Source organism: Rhopalosiphum padi, chromosome 4, assembly GCF_020882245.1.
Source record: "Rhopalosiphum padi isolate XX-2018 chromosome 4, ASM2088224v1, whole genome shotgun sequence".
Taxonomy (NCBI): Eukaryota; Metazoa; Arthropoda; class Insecta; order Hemiptera; family Aphididae; genus Rhopalosiphum; species Rhopalosiphum padi.
The window spans coordinates 2,331,635-2,353,799 of NC_083600.1; the positions used below are offsets into that span (position 1 = coordinate 2,331,635).

At 25.5% G+C, this 22,165-nt stretch overlaps 1 protein-coding gene across 1 annotated transcript in view; it reads left to right on the forward strand.

Annotated features, from left to right (window-relative positions):
• Positions 1-22,165, forward strand: part of LOC132929513 (hemicentin-2-like) — a 318,477-nt gene that overhangs the window by 211,302 nt on the left and 85,010 nt on the right. The window contains exons 3-4 of the mRNA XM_060994902.1: positions 3,809-4,113; positions 19,487-19,588. Coding sequence (XP_060850885.1) covers positions 3,809-4,113; positions 19,487-19,588 — 407 coding nt within the window. The remainder of the gene's footprint in view (positions 1-3,808; positions 4,114-19,486; positions 19,589-22,165) is intronic.

Below are 22,165 nucleotides of genomic sequence, written 5' to 3' on the forward strand. Positions count from 1 at the left end.
TAAAAATAATACTTTCCAGATTTGAGGAAGGAAATTCGTTATTTTTAATTTACAATTTCTATACATGTTTATATAAGTCGGTTTATTGAAAAAGCTTTAATATTTTGTTAGTCGCTTCAGTTTGAGGTCCTCAAATGTCATGATGATGACCTGGTAAATTATTTAATTTTATTTCAGTCTCGTATTGGCATAATTCTGTTAAAATAAATAATAATAAATAAATAAAAATGTGTTTTGTAGTGAGTTTAGTTCCACAGATAATGCATGTTGAATAATCTTCTTAAGCTATTAAGAAACCGCAAGTTAACTTTATAGCTAATTCTCAATCTATTTAATACTAACTCGTCTTTCTATTTTTTTTTATTATTTGCGGGCATTCCTTTCTAATGAACAGATATTTTTTTTGAATTCGATGTTTATTGTTATATCTATTTTTTCTCAATTTGTTGGTATAATTTATTTGGATGTTTAATCTTTTGTTTTAATACCTCGAATGTTACTGTTTTCGAAAATCCATATTAAATAATTTTTTATGTAACAAATTGAATTATCTATTTTAACTGATATTTCACTGGGGTTGAAAACATATTGTAGGATATATTGTAGAATTGTGATAGCTGTATCATTGGCAATGTAACAATGTAAATAGAACAGTAGTTGTTCAATTTTTTTTGTTTGGATGGTGATTCCAACTCCTATATAGTATTTTGATGCATAAATATATATTTGCGTATAGTTTTTGTATTTATCTTCATTTTCGTACAAGTAATTTTGGTAAGTTTTTTCGTTTGTTTTTTAGAGAACTTAAATCAATGTTGATTTCAATACTTGAGATCTAAGCTGGATTTTTGTAATGAGACTTTATATCATCTTATAATATAATATAATTATTCCATCCGATATTATTGGTAGATTTTTAAAATGTTTGTATTTGTTAATTAGTGAATTCTTTACACTCTACGATATTTTATAGCGGTAAAATAGTAGTTTTTTTTTTTTGCCTCGAGTTTTAATTATATATTGACCTAGTATTGGTACTCGATTTAAAAATACTTCACGCACATAAATCTGCAATCTCCGTTCCCTTTCTTTTCTTCTTGGTGACCTCGAATTAATCAAGTGCGCCCGCGCGTATTTGCAAAGCATCGAAACTTTTATATCGATACCTACTCTGCGGGGGAATAGAAAACTAACATTTTCACTGGAAGATTGTGCGCCGCCTGTCACACTATCAGTATAACGCGACTTTTTGACGTCAAATTTATACGAACGCGGAGAGAGGGAGAGAGGGAGATAAAAGGCGTACGTATATATCAGATTGGATAAATAAAAACCGTCACTAGTTTTTCATTTACATTTTCACCACACCACCGTGCCATGCGAATGTAAAATACGTTTCTCAACAACAATATATAAAGAGACGGTCCCCAGCCATATATATATATATAATATACACTCATCGTTATTGTGAATCGTACGTTTTTTTTTCCTGATCCATGTTACGGTGTTCGCGAGGCCATCGATACATTAATATCCATTTATACATTACCGCACCACATTTTTCCTAACACACATTTTCTGTACTTGCGATAAAAAATAATAATAGCATATATAGTATAACTGTGCGATTCAAAATGGTCGCTGCGATACAATGCTCTATTGAAGAGAAAAAAAAATACCGTCGGTGCTTTTCTTCGTAAACTGAAAATAAATACATTTTATGCGTATATACTCTGACGAATGATATTACGAAACGATCGTTTTAACGATGTCAAACCGAATTAACCGTGTTACACGGTTAGTGATTCCAGATGCGTATTCGAGGGGAAACGAGGGGGATCTATGATCAAAAAAAGTTGTCAAATTAGTATTGAATAAAATTGATATTAATGTAAAAAAAAAATCAAGAACTCGCAGGCGTATATTGTTTCGTGGGATGTGTATAGGCACTCCTGACACGCGGAGGAGTGATAATAACGTAATATAATATTACATTTATCGCGTTGTACGCCCGTAACTATTACAGTATAGGTATACCTGCTGTGTACATGCTATATTGTTTCAATCGTAAAATTCGAAGAGCAGATTTAACGTCGTTAATGGGATCTTAATTGCACGGAACTCGTATTGTCATATTAAATCCGCCCCGTTTGAATGTAACACATGAAACGAACGCACACGCCCCACACATAAATAAATATCTCTGGGCGCGTTCTCTCCGCATTTCCCGGACTATTTCCCGACATACTTGTACGTAGTATATATACATATTGTACAGCGTACATGTATATTACGCGTATTGGAAAATGTATATGCCTATACACATGTGTGCGTTGTACAAACGTCCAATGGCGCAACAGAGACCGTAAAACGTTATATTATAATATATGTGTATATGTGTGTGCCATTGAATACGGTCGAAATCATTCGCATATATTATAATATTCGGTTGGTTTCCGTGTACACCGTATACACGAGAACTAAGTCGGAACGACTGTTTGAATTAAACGTCTTTGCGGGTCGTTTTTTGTCGCGATTACCGCTGCCGAATGTGGCGTGTGCGAACCGACCGCAAATTTCGTTTTGATTGACATTTCATTAAGTAAACAACCGCGCTCACTATAATAGTATACTGCGCGCGCGATATATGTACCTATACACGGAATGCGCGTGCCGTATCGGTGAATCATAGTTATACGGTCCACCTGTTGTACCACTACGGTTTGGCACGACAGATATATTATAATAAAATAATAATAATAATCTATGTATTATGCGTTCATTGTGTATCGTGTCTTATGAATAAAATATAAATCACTCTTATTTCGGAGTCACGAAAATAAAATTAATATTGAAAGTGATGTCTTAGATTCTTTTTTCACCGCATTAAAATGAAACGTATAGCATTATAACGTTGAACCATTGAAAATGAGTTATGAAAATTTGTGTTCGCCGAATTTTCACGGTCTGACAATAATTTTTCTGTGTAACAATTATTACTTAACCGCTGTATTTTTAACTTGTTTAATTATGTGCCAAAACAATTAACGTTAAATTATGAAATATAATAAATTATAACAGACTGTTATTGAACGAAAACAAATCCATTAATTGTTTCGTAAATACCTGAACTCCGATAAAACCTGCTCCCCTTAAACAAAGTAAAAATTATAATAATACAACTCTCGAAGAAATTTAAAAATATACATGTAACCAAACCTCATTGCTAAATAACTAATCGTGCACATACCATACCATTATCAATTACTGCTTTCGAACGCTTAAAATAAAAAATGCGTCAACCCTGTGAATCATAATATAATATTTAAGCAAAAATATTATGTATTAGGCAGATTTGAGTATACGAATAAGATATATGTTTTGGGATTACAATAAGACATCAGAGAAATATGATAATTATTATTTTATGCATAACGGTAAAGGCTAAAAGCTGCTTATAGGTACTTATAAGTTATATTCCAGTGTTTTTGTCGTAGGCCATTGTTCAAATACATAATAACTTATTTTATTTATCATTTTACTATATAATACAACATTATATAATATATAATGCAGTTTGTTCTTTACTTTACGGATAAATGGGAATAACCGTTCTTCAGAGTCCACTCTCGACCATACCGCTAACCATAAAAGAATAACTATGTATACAAAATATTACAATATGAATTGAGAACTGGTTCATATTTTAAAAATGGATAAACTTGTTTGCTCGTCATATTATTTGCGCGGTTGCACGATCGTCGTGATAAAATAATATTAGTAATAATATTATTCTTGTATATTACAGGCGATGGAAAAAAAAATTCAGTGCCGGAAACTGGAGGAAAACCTATCGAAAAACCTTTGGCTCCCGTTCGCGGTATCTCTACTGCGCTGCCGCCGCGTAACACAACAAACTCGACCGCCACGGTGGGTACCGCGACCACACCGGATGTGACGAACGCGACGCAAAGCAGTGCACTGGACGACGCGCAACTCCAACGGACACTACTCAAACCGAAGTTTTTGACGGAAAACTCGTCGACCGTCGTCGCACAGACGGGAGCTTCCAGTCGGATATCCTGTCTCGTCGCCAACCTGGGTGACTGCGTGGTAAGTCCAACAAAGAGTTATGTAATTGAATGGTACTGGGGTCCGAGTCAAATGTCAAATATTCGACGCGAATAGTGATAGTTATTTTTTGCTTTCCCTTATACGTATAGCTGCGGTGATGTACTATAGGAACAAAAAAAAAAAATTCAATTCGGTACTCATTGCACTTTAAAATGAAAGCAATAATCATAATACTCGACTGGTTTATATGACTTATTCATTTATTGTGGTTTTAAATGTTACACAATAATATGACTAAGCGGTGCATATAATATTTCACCGTTATAGTTTTTCCAACTTTGATACTTGATAAAATGTCTTTGAGTAATAATTTTATAATAATTTTATTTTACATACATTACGGGCTACTACCAAAATATCTGCAGTTTTTAAAAATGAGACATTATTTATATCATAAAAAAATATACAATTAAGATTATTCATATATAGAATAATATTAATATAATAATTATGCTAAAATTATTTAGCATAAGAATTTCAAAACACATAATATTATATATTACATTGTATAGACTGTGAATTATAGATTTTTTTCTTTAACAAGCGGTTTTATAATAATTATTTCTTCTGAAAAGTCCCTTTGTAATTTAATTTAAATACGAGTATTATAATATATAATATAAATGGTACAGCAGAAAATCTTAATCCATTCATTGGTTCGTTGCATTTCTAAAGTTGTTTTTCTTTTGTAAATTTATATTTAATTAAAAAAAATTCATGCTACAACCTATGTTGTATTATTAGGTTTTAAACTTGTACTTTTTTTTTATTTTAACTATAAAAAACAAGATTCAAAACTAAATTACCTCTGTCAAAAAAAAAAAAAACAAGCAAACAGACAAACAGACAAACAAATAAAATGAATTTCAATAAAATTATAATTTTTAGGTTTTTTTCCCTACATAGGCAGATATTGAGTTTTAAGGATGTTTATTTATTTTTTTTTAATAAAAATTACAATCATATTATAGGTAAAAAATAATTATCATCAAACTCATGTAAATGTCTTAAAAATTGTTGTTTCTTTTATCATACTACTCTATTGCGCAGAAAACAATAAAACGTATAAATGACAGTTTAAATAATTATCAAATATGTTATTTGTATAACAGAACAACATTGAAATGTTTTATTGAAAACATTTTTTTTTTTAATTTGACAGTAAACATAACTAATAACTACTTTATTATAATAATAATAATAAAATAATATTTATTTTCATCAAATAAAAATAATAAACAATACTAAAAAATCATAAAAGAAAATTCTATATGATACCCCTCCAATAAGCGTAGCTTGTACTTGGAGTGAGTAAATTCTAATAAAAAGTTAAATATGATTAATATGGATAACTTTGAAGCAATATTTTTATTTTTTTAATGAAACATAATTTAATATTACACCTACCTCTCACGATATAATTAAATTGCTTAAAATACACTAACTATAATAAGAAAATATTAACTAATAGGCTTAGTTTTTTTATAAACTTTTAAATTTAAAACATTTTTATTTATTAGACGTATACAAATCATTATCGGAATTTAGTTTTTGTTTAATTTCTGAGCGAATATTATTTTCTCAAAGTAAATAAATATAAATATTATCCATAATAAGCTTAATTAAATGTAGAAACAAATATGAATGAAAATAATTGTCTAAATACCTTAGTTAACATTAGTAATAACATGAGAATTAATAAATGGACAATTAAAAAAAAAGTATTTTATCCAATACTCGTCAATGTGGTAATATAATTTTTGAGAAAGATTGGGAATTATTTGAGGTAGCTATAACTGTTAATCCCATTTTATCCGCTCTATCATCACCTCAAATCAAATTGATACTATTAAGATGTAGGATTTAATTTATTATTTTTATTATTTACGAGTTTACGACAATCTAACACAACTATAATACTACTTTAATATTAAATTATTGTATCTAAATACATGCGTATAAATTACGTATAGGTACACATTTTTTTCGCAAAAAATGTATTTTAAGTGGATATTATGCAATAAAATATACCGACTACCAAGATAATATAAAATATGTATTTAAATACATACGAAATCGATTTTTGTTGCAAAAAGTAATAGAATAATATTGGGGAGTGTCCAAACAGAAAGGGAAAAAGAACTGCAAAAATAAATGTAATTCCAAAATATACGAGGGCATACAATCACAACTGTGGAGAGGGATTTAGAGGAAAAAATAATAAAATAACGAAACATACACATAACCTAAAAGAGGAACATAAAAATCCTCGGGTATACAAAAACTGAAAATCTGCTTTTGAATTATTATTACATTTGAACGATCCTTTGCATAAATAAATTTTGATCATCAGCTAATAATTTTTGTTACATGTTATACCCAATTACTAGAAAACTGTATATTATAATATTGTATAATTCACCTATATACTTAAAATCTATAATGCTAAAGTACTGCAGATGTTTACTGTAGTCTGTAATATTTAATGAATTAATAAATATTTAGGCACTTGTCATAAATTAAATATATTTAGGATATTACGATCGTGTTTATGGTAGGTACCCAATTACGGTGAACGTAATATATAAATATTATAAATCATGGCAACTTAATTTGGATAAATATTATAGTAAATTAAAAAATATAAGTACATCATCGTGACAAACCATAATCTATGGAATATGACCGTTAGTGTGAGTATAGGGAATGTAGTTTTATTTATGTTGTTGTATAAAACTGATTTTACATATAAATTTGAATATAGAGAACGATATTGGCATAACAATATTTATTTTTTCGGGCTCAATATTATAATAGGCTTTGTCAAATATTTAAATATCACATGATGTTAATTTACATATCATCCGAATAAATGACTGTGTAGACTCAGAGCTCAGATTATATATTTAAAAAAAACTATTTAGATTAATGACTAAGATTTAAATTACAAAGTAATGTACTTTACATATTACAAATCATTATATTTATTGGGTAAGTGCTATTTTTCCAAAAAAAGTGACAGCCAACAATTTTGAATTAGAGGTTCAATGAATACAACGTATGTATTCATTAAAATTATTAAAAGTTACGAAGAATAGCTATGTCAATGTTGATTTTTATAATTTGTTTTAATTCAATAACAATAAATATAAAATAAATGAATAACTACATTTTTACCATTAAAAATGTAAAAAAAAACCTTAGTTGGATACTGCTATACTGAGTGATTTCTCAATTTTTTTTAAAAACGCGGCTATATACAATAATTATAATTATAAATGATTTGATAATATTTCTGTATTATATATAACTCGTATGTCATAAAATTTACTGATTGTATAGATTATTTGTATTTTTCAAATTGTATACAGATTATATAACTAAGAATAATGAATGCTATTTCTGAAAAAAAAAACATAAAGAGTAGGTATAGCTTAAAAAAATGAAATCCTGATAGCGAATAGAAGTTTTTTTATTTTATTATTATTATTTATTTATTTTTATTTTTTATCAAAGATGACCCTCCGAATTATTGATGTTATACCCTGTCGCCCACAGACATCGTTAGGCAACATTATGAACCTACGGTTTTATGTGGATTGTGTTACTAAAATATTATCCTGCAGTTTCCCTAGCGAATCACATTATTATTATCATATATTACGGAATTCTTGGATTAAAAATCTGAACATCAGAGACCTGCCAGGGATAAAAAAACATGTTAACGTAAGTTCGATAAATTATGTAGAGATTATTTTAACAACTTTTATTGTACTTAATTATTAAGAGTTACTTCTATATGCATATGAAACATGTAAATATTTACGAGTAATACTCATTAAATCAAGGTGTTCAAAGCGTACAAAAATATTGATTATTTTAATGAATTTAAAAACTGTTAATAAATCAAATTTAGTATAACTACTACCTATTGAACAGTGATTAACATATATTAGCAATTGCATCATAGTTTGATAAAAAATATTCATTTTTTACTTATCAAATATATTTTACACTTTAATTTTTCACATAAACTCAAACATGCAAAAACAACCAAATAAAAATATAAAAAACTTTGTGGCAAATTAAAAATTAAAAAAAAAATTGTGTGCACAAAAATCATTTCAAGATGTTCCAATTATTGTCTATGGCACAAGAAAGTGCTGAGATTTTCGTGTTGGAATATTTCACTGCCTTAGATGAGAGTATAGAAAGGTATATTTCTCGATTTAGACATTACAAAATGTGATTGGATAAACAGCCCATTTAATAAGATAATAAATTATACTGATTCAGTCTTGAAGAAACTTCGCTGGAATACGAAATGATCAAACTCTTTTATTAAATCAAAAAATATAGTTACAATCAATTCATTTAATATTCATATTCAAAATATTAATGCTAATATTATCAAAAAATAAAAATATTACTAGTTTTCAATGTTCAATGACATATTTATGCGAACAAAGATTTCATACACTACAAAAACAAATCAACGAATAAAACATAGTTCATGTATTATAATGTTCCAGAAAATCAAAGTATATTTTACAAAAATTCAACCACAAATAAAGGATTTTAATTAAAAAACAGCAATATCGATGTCCCCTGTATCATTTATTAATATTAGTATTTAGTGATTAGTACCATAATTTACATATTATTTACCTAATTTTTAAAATAACATTATTACATTTCAGATTATTTAATTTTTTTTTTTTTGTAAAATATAAATATAATAATATTTTTAGTTGTACATATCCATATAAAATCGAAATTATAAAATAAAAGTATAAATTCGCTAAATTCTACTATATCCTACTTATCTTAGGATACTATAGCTTAAAAATGTTGGGCATTACTGCAGAAAAATTCTCGAAATATTCGTACTGCACCTTCTTAACATATTTCTAATACTATCAACCAATGGTAAACTTACTTTAGTCAATGAATTTTGTTATTATTTAATGAGTACCTTGCAATTATTATTATGGTTACATAAATGTAGGTGCAATTATTTTCAACAAAGTCCAATAATTACCGTTACGTGCATGAGTTAGGACACTGACGTAATATATTATTTTAGAGTAAAAAAATTAACAACCTCATGTGTTCAACTCGTGCAGTGCAGTGTCGTTGGATATTCATGAGGGTAGATAGTCGACGCTTGTACATAAACAATAATTAATGCAAGGACTGATTTCCACCCGTTTAAGACACAAAACCGTTTTATCAAAGTCTTCCAAAGCCGTTAACCATTATGTTTACCAACGAATGTGTCTTATATGCGTGACTGATGTCCTCGCCATATTTCGTTGAATAATTTACAGGAAGCAAACACATAATATTTTGAATATCGATTGAGTTTGGTGTGTAGGTAATCGTTATTAATAATAATAATGACTGCAAGAGAATTTTAACGAAAGCCAGGAAAAATGCTTATTTTTTTAAGTCTACCGTAAATAATAAAAGTTTTCATGTAATTCAATCCCTTTAAAACAATTTTTATCCTACCTGCAAAATTTTTAAACCTAAATTACAACCACCACGTTGTTGCCAAAATGCTAAATAGGCTCACAACGAGGATGCAATTTATTAACACTTTTCAGCTCTAAAACGATGATTGGACGGTGAATGCAATTTAAGAAAACGACGCCTCTTTCTGTGGATTAATTAACATTTCATATAATCATTTTATATTACGGAATATATTTTTATTTTTAAACTAAATACGAGTGGAACTACTCCCTGTACAGTGTACAGCTGTAAAATATGTTACAAAATAACAATTTATAGCATATTATCATAAATTCACATAATATGCGTATATTATATTATTAATTATTCAGGGATTTCAAAAATGATTGAATTATATTTCTGTAATTTGAATTCAGCTGTATAATAAATCTAAACGATAATTGGTGTTAAATTAAATTACATATTATTTGGTTAAATAGTAACCATAAATGTATAAAGTAAAAAATGCAATATAATTTATAGTCAAACATTAATACTTATACATATCGTTTAAATAAAATATAAGATTATGATTGATAGGTATAATATTGCACTTAGAAAAACAACTTAATTTTTAAATATATCATACCTAATTATTAATTTAAATGTATTAAAACTATATACAATTTATCAGTTATACTCGTATAAGGAAAAAAAAATCTGTCAAAATATTAAGTACAATACTGTACAGGAATATACTTAAAGACACTACTTTTTATACTTGAATGTCAACATGTGTTTAAACCATAAAATAATTTTATACCACAAGTATATAAACAAATTATATATAGAATATTATACATGAAATATAAATCAAATTGAATCCAAATTATTATGATATCGCAACGAAAATAACGTATATAATATTAAATATTTTGTTAAATATAAAAAATAAAATACTTTAGGGGTATACGATGGCCGGTTCCCAGTAGCGAGATAATTTTCGGCAACAAAGATAAGATAAATATATATGGGTCGAACGAAATGGGAATATATAAATGGGGAGACTTGTATACGGACAAGCAAAGGCAAATAACGACCCTTAGAATAATGGGCCAACAATACATGAAGAATGATTTGGAAAACATTACTATAGCAAATTCATTGTACTATTAAACGAATAAATAATCGTTGATCTTGTTTTAAATATGTGCAATAACGACGGTGGAAAATAATTGCATTCAACTGTAAGTTATTTTAAATTATAATTATGTTATTGAAACGAATTGCACTAACAATGTAGATAAAGTTTATAAGGAATTCATATTAATTAACTTAAGCTGTGTAGTAATGTGATTTTGTTTTATTTCACAATATTTGATCGATTTTAATCTAAATAAAAATATAATTTCGGTTTAAAATAATATTTATAATTTTATGCTATTAAAATAACACATTATGAATTTAAATAAAATTATTATGATTTAGATTACTTAAGGACATATTGTATTAAACCAATTAAGTATTAATAATAATCTATACACGATAATATAATAATAAATATTATTTTTTGAAAAAATCATGAACTATTTAAAATTGTACATCAATATCATAATAAAAAATACTCTATAATGTTATAAATATACAGACAAATAAATGTTGATACACAAAATGCATACAAGGGTTTATGGGCCCAGTGGAACAGGTGCTTTAAATTTGAAAGCAATAATAAATCATTGAGAGAGAAAAACTATTCGGATTGGAATTCGTTTTCACCAAAACATGATCATGATTTGTTAAGTACAGAAGCTTGTTGAACTTTTTTTTTACTGCCACTCGTGATTTTCTTGAAAACTACTAGGGAATTGATTGTATAAAATATGTTAACAGTTCAAATGCCTGTTTTAAAAACGACAATACGTTAATTTTGGAGATTCAATTTTTTTTTTTCTAATCGAGTTCTAAAATTTTTCAATCGAGTTAGTAGCAAATAAAAATCATAATATTTTATGCAAATTCTACAAGTCAAAATTACCGTACACGAGTATGTCTATATGATATTCTATAACAAAAGATGGCATTATTTATTTTGCTATTTTAAAATTCACATTTATAATTTTAATCTGTAGGAACAATTTGCATTCGTTGTTTAGTAAATTTCAATTTTCAACAATTTTTGAAAAATTCATATTATAACTATTAGTACCAATGTGCAATCAAAACTTAAAAAAGAAACAATTAGGTCTCAATGCCGTATATACAGTTATTAAATATATTTAACTTACTATTTCTGACTTAGGCTTATATATTTTTATTAATGTCATACACAAACGTAACTATGTACTATGATTTAATCTAGGAATATACGTAAATAATCGTAAAAAAAATAAAATTGGAAACCAATATGATAAAATGTTTCTCAACATGTTGATAGCATAAGATATTTCTTTACATTAAGTACCCATCTAAATATTATTTTAATCTCCATTATAATAAAATTTTATTTTTTCGATTAAACAATATATTATATAGGCAATAAAGATGATACATGTTTGAAAGAATAATAGGAAATAAATAACGTAACATTTTGCTAGTAAACAAAAGTCGTCATAATAGTACATAAACTATTTTATATATATCGAAGGGGTTCGTATATACTAATGGATAAAATATTATATAGTAAACCATGCAAACATTGAATAACTCTTAAAGTTTCCTATTTGAAAGATGATAAAATATACTATGTACGATAGATTGTGCAGATGACGTGTGTTTAAAGAGGCTTGGCGCCACCAGAGAAATGCTATTAAATAATGTTCTTAAGATGAAACGGGCAAGTAACGAATGAACACGTTTTATACTATACAATATGCACATTGCACGTAGTATGTATACTGTATATTATGGAGTTTCGCAAGAGAATCTCGTCGTACGGCGTTAAACAAATATCGATTTCAACGGGAAATGCGAAAATCCTTAGAGTAATCGACGGCGCTAAAAAATTGTTCGTAATACGCGATCACCTAAAAGTGAGAAATTGGTATTTACCAAAAATTATTTCATATTATGCGTTTATTTAAAAATTGTTTTTCTTAGACCCGATCTGTTATTCTGTTAAGAGGATATACGTTTCACCGGAGTTTTTTACGTTAATATTTTAGAGAAAATTTTAAATTAATATAGATAGGAAGGTAGCTTAGCTATTACTATTTTCGAGGTACCTATTGAATTAATAACTAAACTCGTAAATATTATTATTTAACTTTTTTTAACAGCATGTTATTTGTTTGATACTCTTATTCACTATTTAAATAAACGAATCTTTCTTAATATCATTGTTTTCTTTAAATTTGGCAACAATGCAACATATTGTGTATTTCTTATGAAAACACTACACATTATAAAATATTTTAACAATAAATGACTCTTATCCATAACCGTGTGTAAATACAAAATATTGGTTAATATAAACTTAGTAACCTTTAGTGTCCTTAATAAGTACATATATTAAGCATATTATAATTTAATCAAAAACAAGCGCAGTCACTACATCTGTATAATTTAATTTTTATAATTCTGTGCAATTTATATGTGTGTAGTGTGTACATATGTAATTTTATTAATTAACCACAATGTTTCTATAGTTCATACTAAATGTGTGTACGACTAGATATATACTCTTTTAAAGATTTGATATACTTGAAAATGCTTTAAGTTGAAACTCTAACTAAAATATACGATTATATGACATAATGACATAATGAAAATTAGATAATTAACGTGAAAAACTTATATTAAAAGTATTTGCTATATTATGTTAGGTTATTAGTATAATATTATTGTGTATTTAAATTATATGATGCATCGATGCTAAAAAATCATTAATACATATATTTTTTTTATTAAAAAAATTTGGACATGTAACGATAAAAGTGATATTTTAAATGGATAATTAAAATGTTAGGTACCTGCCCTTTTTAAAGGATAATCTACACTTTATAGACTTGTTAAGTGTAATACTGCCTCATAAGCCCATGCAATTTGATATCTGAAAAAAACATAAAAATAAGTTTTATAATAATATGTACATTTCAACTAAACTACTTAACTATTTGTTTAAAAATCTATTCATTTAACATTTTTTTAGCGTCATATCAAAAATTAAAAAATCAACATAAAGTTTTATTATTTAGCAGATGTTAAAAATAATATATTAAGTTATTTAGTAAAAAAAAAAAAAACAATATTATTGTACAAAACTGAGTTTGTAATGTAATTATAACATTTAAACGTCATAACCATAATTAACTAATTATTTAATTAATTATAATGAAATTTATTATTGTACTAGGATGTATGGGTTTTGTATAATCAATATAAATATATACACCTCTGTTTCAAAAATAGAAATGTGCGCGTTTCTTATACGCGTTAGTCCATTGTAAATTATTATTTGGTTGTTGCGCTTTAATTAACGGTTTAATAACCTAACCAAGTAGAAATATTGTTGTAACGAGGTTAACGAATGTTGTACAAACACAAAACGGAACTACTAAATGTTATGATAGTCGTTATTTCAATTTATTACGTGGTTACAAATTCAAGATATCTTTTTTAATTATAATATGTACTCTGTACTTTTTTGCCTGAAACGTTTCAACACAAATAACCCTTTCGGATTCGTAGAATTGTTTCTTTAGTGTAGATTTAATTATTATAATATTTAGTATGCTTCACTATTATTCTGGGAAATTCTAACATTTTTAAAATATTTGTTTTACTCAATTTAATGTCATTTCAAAATAAAACTTTTTAAAATGAACTATATTTATTCATTATCATGTTTTTAAGCCTTTTACTTTTTTGAATAATATCATTCATTTTTAATTTCATATTCCAAATCAAAATATTTTTCGGAGTATTTCTATACATAAAAATTAAGTTTAAAATGAGTAGTTAAATACTTATAATTAGTTATACCCAATAACTAACTTCTTCGAATCATGTTCTGCTTTGGAATACTATGAAATTAAAAATATATGGTCTCATTCAGAAAAAACTTAAAAAAATATAATTTTTTTCAGAAATTTTGTTTTAAAATGACATCAAATTATGAATACAAATATTTTCAAACAAATTAAAACTTTCCGAGATTATGATTGTAGACGCTTAATTAATGAATCACCTGATATATGTACTTAATGTTAAATATACTTATAATGAGAAATTAAAATTACTTTAATTTAAAATAACTATTTGTGCCAAGATATTATCAAAATGCGTTTCAATAAAACAAATTACAACAATCACTGGAAAATAAATTTCAAAATTAATTATTTTTAATATATTTTAAATCATAATTTTTTTAATTGATGATTTATAAATTAATGTTAATATTTATATGATTTTTAATATATTTATTATTGGTAAAAAAAAACTGAAATATGCTTCATAGCGTAATAATTCTATAGGTATACTCGTACCAGTCGTACCTGTATACAATTTAATATTCTATATTTTGAAGCTATGTAATTTTTAATGCATATTTTTGAACTTAGTAAGATTTTAAGGCATATCATTAGATATTTGTATAAAGTGACAAAGTGCAGAGTGATTTTTTTATAACTTAAGAAATCGTGAAATACAAAATAATTGTTCAATATTTATCTATAATATTGAGTTAGTAATTTTATAACTTATGCAACTCATGGATAGTCTAGACCGGTTGGCAAAAAAAAAAATCAAGGACAACATTAAAAAATGTGTGGGCCTTTCTCAAATACAAAAAAAAATATTATTAAAACTACTGAATCATATTGATATGTTTAAACGACAATCATGGATATTGTGACATATTTATGAAGTGTGTATTATTATATTATTATTATTATTATTATTCATACTTCATACACATTACAAAAACGCCATTTTATATACAGTAAGTTCAAAAATTAATTCATCTTTTATTGATATGAAATATCGAACTATGAATTCTTGCTAACTTCTACAACAATTTTAGAAAGCCAAAATATTTTACAAGTAGATTTGATTCAAATAATAAAAGTATTCACGAAGTAAAATATAGATTAAATTGGTGTTAAATCAGTGATATTCTTAGATTTTACTGTTTTGATATGAACTAAAAATGAATAAATGAAAAAAATAGCCTTCATGTACAAAAATTTAAAAAAATATTACTATTATTATTATTTTAGGGTATAACTGCGTGTGCCATCTCAAGAACAGTGCGAGTGGGGTTAGAGTTCGATGTCTTAATTTTTGTTTGTCCGCCGTACCCGTGTACTAATAATTTTATAAGCCAAGTAAATTATAGTGACGACCCTACATACAGTATGCAATACCTTAGTTTGGGATGCAATCAAGATGCAATCAAAATAGGTACCTAACGTAGTCTAACGTACGATATAATTTATGACTAACTAACATGCAATATTTGAACATTGTAATGTATGACGCTCTGTAATAAATGCAATAAAACATGTTTAAATTATAAACCTTACCTATTTATTGTTATTACACTACAATTGAAACAACTGTAATAAATATATAAACATTTTTAATTCTCAAAATAATTTATAATAGTTCGTATTATTATTATTACAAGACAAAATGTAAGTTGGTATTATTTTTTTTAATAATAATAATATTTATTGCATTGAAAAAACTGTATAAAAATAAAATATATATTATTATCTCCAAAAGCCTAAAATTGCGGAGGAGACAACAGTTCTTATTTATCAGACGAGATTATACAAATTAAAAATAATTACATTAATATATCCTTATTTAATCAAATAACTAAATAATAATGATAATATATTATTAGTAATACTTATTACTTATAAGTAAAAAAAATAATATTAGAATATAGTGTAATATATATATACATATATATATATAGGTTTTTTACAAACAAGTTTTATATTGTACTTTATGTAATTTTTGTTATTACTATAATTATAAAAATGCTTAATAGGAATGTTGTATTGCATATATAAATATATACTTATATTTAAAGGATTTTTCTAACTAAAATCCGGATTATATTTATTTATTTTAAATACATTGTTTATTTTTTGTCGAGTAGAATAATTGTGGTTATAACTAATGTTTTCGAGTTTATAAAAATATAAATTTGTTGGTACTTCTTTTGCATGAGATTTTTCAAAAATTAATATGCGAGTACTATATGCATTATATAGTACATTAGAATTAGTATTTGAATAAAAAGGTTTCTTAAAAGCTATCCTTAGTAAAGGATTTTATTATAGTTCTTGGCAAACTTAAATTTTTCTAAAAGCTACCACCCGATACACTTATTCCGTATGTATAAGTAAACTGATTGTACAACGTACAACTTCATAGAAAAACATATTCATTAATATTCTAAACCTAACGAATATACTCTTTAATTTCTTAATGATTAAGTCAATATGAAGATTCCATTTTAAACATTTATCAATCATGACACCAATATTATATTTCACTGATACTTATGTACTTATGTAGTTACAATTACAAGTACCTATAAAATGTAGTTATTTATTTGCATATATCATAATGTATTTTAATAAGTTAATAAATATCAAGAAATATAATTTTTGTTATGAAAAACAGAATATAACAAGTTTTAATTATACATTTCCGGGAAGTTTACATTAAACCATTTTTGTATGGAAGATATAATTTTAGTTTCTTTATTAACTAAATTAAATTAATTTAAATCATGAATTAGAATTGTAGTATCATCGGAAAGAAATAGAGTATTCAAAATCAAATTAAATAATTTATTTATAAATTTAATAAACATTAATGATGATTTAACGGTACTTTGTGAGACACCATAATATTATGAGTATTTAAATTACTTAGAACATAATTAATACAAACCTGCAGATTAAAATTTTCTAAAAAACTATTAATTAAATTGTTTGGAATCACTCAAATATCATATATTCATATGTATTCATTTTATTCAACAATATTTCATGATCAATTGAATCAAATGCATTATTGAAATCAAGGAAAATTCTAAAAACCTAGTTACTCACATGTATACAACTGACAACAGTTTTTAAAGCTATCAATGTATCTGAATAATGTCGAAACCAAATTGGTTTTCAGAGAAGACATGAGATTTTTGAAGAAAATTATATAAACGTCTTTTTAAACATTTCTCCAGAATTTTTGATAAGATATACCTATGTTAAGAAAATCGAACAGTGATATTGGAACAACGTTTTTTACTATGTTTAAAAATACGTACAATTAAAGTATGATTAAATAAATTTCGGAAAATTTCTAAAGTAAGAGATAAATTAAAAATATGTTCTAATGAAACTAATTTATAGTCGATAATCAGTTTTAGTTTAAGCCTTGATAATTCACAAGTATAAAAATAAGTATACTTCCTTTGCAGCTAAAAATATATATTTTAATCTCTTCCTTAGCTACATAATTAAGGAAAATCGAATTTGAGTTAACTCATATACTGAATTTATACTTATTAACAAGGTTATGAATTTTAATTTTTCAGGAAATTTTCACCAACTGCAGCAAAAAATGTATAAAATTCATTAGAAATTCAGCACTACCCATTACTAGTTTATTTTCATGATCAAAATTCGAAGAAATATTCATATTTTTATTATTATTTACATTATTATACATTGCTTCATTTATTATATTCCGAACCTTTTTAAGATCTCTTTTTTCCATATTTATATTTTTAGGGAAGTGCAAATCTCTAGTAAATTTAATAAATTTTGTTAATAAGTTCCTAGGTATATTGTGTATTGTATATAATTTTAAGATGATTAGAATTGAAAGGTTGTTCTTTTAATTTTTTTAAATAGTTTATCTCTACATCTCATTAAGATTACTATGTCGGATGTAATCCATTTATTATACTACTAATTAGTGCTTTATTAGTGTTAATTCAAATATTTAAGTTGTACAATATAAAAAGTAATGATTATATCACGATAAACAATCGACATGAATTAAATTTTATAAAAATTTGTTTTAACCACTATAATATATGTATTAACAGTATAAGTACTTAATTGTTTCGCAAATTAAATTTCAATATTATTGAACTAATTTAATAATTTACAACTGAATAAATTTCATAATTTATGTCTTAACAAATTACAATTTAAAAGTTAACTTACAGATTTTGTTACTAATTTATAGACTTTAAAATTTTATAAATTAAGCGTTGTGTTAGCCTGTTAGCATATATCTAACACAGAATAACCTACTTACTTCAAAGAGCATATATAGGCGTGTAGGTATACGTGGGTTGCAGAATATGCGCTAGTATATCCTGCGGGCTGACAGCAGACAATATTGGTATACAAAGGATGTATGAATATAGTGGCAAAATAATTATTTTTAGAAAAAAACAACAAAATATTAAAATCGAATTTTACGGCTTAATTATATAAAAAAAATTATCAAATTTTATCATTTTCAATAAATACATCTTAATAAAAATATCATTGTATTTTTCAATATAAAAAAAAATACCTCTATAATATAAACCTATAATCTTATAATAAAAAGCAATAACAATAATAATGATGATAATATATATTTTTAAGGTAATTTTATGACCGCTTGAGAAACATATATTTTAATATCAGCCACAAAGATTACTGCAATTACAGTCTTCGCACATGCACTGTACTAATTCAGTAATTCATAATAGTGAATATGATTGTAAGATTATAATTTATAGTTATATTTACTAGGTAGTCATAGTCTACTTTGGACTCCTAAAAAATCAAGATTTAGTATAAATATAAAACCATGTCACATAAATTTTTTTAAATTTAAGACATTAATCATGGTCATACAAATCACATTACAGGTTTCCTGGATTCGTAGACGAGACTACCGACTACTCACGGTCGGCCTATCAACATACACGGAAGATTTGCGGTTTCAATCTCTGCACCACGTTCAGACTGGGGTAAGAGCATACTTAGCATAACTATAGAAATTGTTTTTACATTTATATTATTCGTCCGAAACGTATATTAATTATTAATTGTATAACTAATAAAATAATTTATGGTTACGATGACTGTCGAGCATATTCATTATAAAAAGGATATAATATTGTTATATATTTTTACGATAATAATATTTCAAGTATAAAATGTTAATATTTCATATTGCTCTGGCAGAATTCTGCGGGAGAAATAATTCGGGAAATGGCCTACTTTATACGTACCTACACGATTTTCTGAGTAAGTGGGTAAATAATAAATATCATTATTCACCGCAATGGAATTCATACTTTATAGTTTATACGATTAATTTTAATTTCGTGTATATTTTAAAAAATACCGTGGAAATCAATCTGCTGTATAGTAAGCGTCGAGTGTACCTCGCCATTGAGTAGGGTATATAATAGATGTGTTAAATTTGAATTCAACGGTAAATTATTGTATATGTAATATACTATTTAAGTAGTTCCATGAGTTGATAAATTGTATATTAATGTATTACCTATAATCACATATAAATAATTCACTAAATAATTATTACAATAAAATAAATATAAAATGAGCAAAGAAACTAAAGTGGAATTATAGTGATCATAGTATTATTAGTATTATTTTATTCAATACATAATATAACTTATCATCTATTGATCTCGAATTTTAACATTTCTTTTGAGCATATATTATTCCTAGTAAAGTTCAACAGTAAATTTATGAGAAACATCCAACATCTGTCGGAGTTAGAGTTAGTTCGTTAACTCGTAAAATGTATTGTACAAATGGTTTTGAGGAAAAAGCAGCCAATTTTTTTTCTTTTTCATTTTGCTGCAAGTGCAATGTATAATATTCCCAAGCCAAATCGTTTACCCGTCATAGAGTCATGGTATATGTGATATATATGTACTGTGTAGTGTATAGACTATAGGTATACACGATGGTAATGTAAAAAGTGTAGACTCAAATCCCGAACATTTTAATTCGCGATCGCACAAAACATATTTCTATAAAAGAGTGAGATACACAACTGTTTATCAAAAATCACCTATATAAATATTAAAATATAGTACCTATTCTCCTATATCATAGAGCATATAGGCAATCTGTTCAACATTATTCAATTGATAGCACTTATATTATCATAGTAATTTATAAATATATGATAAATATTATTCCTGTTAAACAATTATTTTAAAACTTTTATAATATCTACTATTAACAAAATATAACAATCACCATAAATTACTGTTTTTTAATATTTATTATTTACATTATTAAAAAGAATTAACCAAGGACCAGGTGTGAATGAGGTAACAAAACCACATTTGGATACAATAATTAATATAATTATTTAACTATGTATACGTGCATTCCCGGCGCCCGGTGTATTAAACAGATTAATGTTTCATAAATAATACGTTTTAAAAGCAAGGTAAAATACTAGTATAATCATAACCTACACAAGCTATGTATGAAAAATCATTTATTTTTTTTTTGTATAGTATATTTTTTTTTATTATTTAATTAAATTATCATATACAATTACAATATACAAACAACAAAATTTGTTGTATTAATTTGTTGTTGTATTTAATACAATTTTATGATTATCAATTTTTTTTAAATTTAACTTGTGTTAGGCATTGAAAGTATAAAATATCAATTACTAAATTCAAATTTCAAAGCATTTTAAAATTTAAAAATAATACGTAAAAGAAGAAGAAAAAAACAAATTATTATTTCTACGTTTTACATATTATTAAAGATATAATATACACAAGAAAATTAAAAAATTAAAATAGTTCTAAGAATATCCATTTACAACTTATATACAGTACCCATTAATTAGTTATTTATTAATAGTATACATTATATTTATATCAGCATTTTACCTATAATATTATATTATACAAACAGATTACTAAAATAAAATAATTTAATTGTAGTCGACCAATATGCGATAAGCAATATAAAAACCTTTCATTTATATTACCTATAGATAAAATACAGCTCTATAAAAAATAACGTTTTCATAAATTTAAATCAAAAAAAAGTAAACCTATAATATTATATTGTTGTATAAACAAAATCAAAAAACAATTCCCGACAAGTGACAACACAATATTGTTAAACAAACATTCACAAATAGGCCTCTTATTGAAACTGTAACATTAACATATTTCCATAATACATATTATATTATGTATATTTCATATCACTTAATAGAATTCAAATGTAATTATGTAAATAAAATAATAATGTTGTTTTGAACTAACAAAAGATAATATAATAGTTCCAAAAAGTGTTTCTTTGAATAAAAAGTGACATAATGGCAATTGACAATGCTTTTGAGTTTTGACCACCACACCAGCCCTGAGAATTAACTTCCTTCCGGTTTATTTTATAGTTTAAACATAAACAGAAGTTCAAAAGAGCACTTTTAACTTTAAAACATTTTGTATTCAGTTATATAATATGATAATGGTTAATCATAATAATATAATCTTTTAGTTATTTTTATGTTATTTTATCATACAAATTAT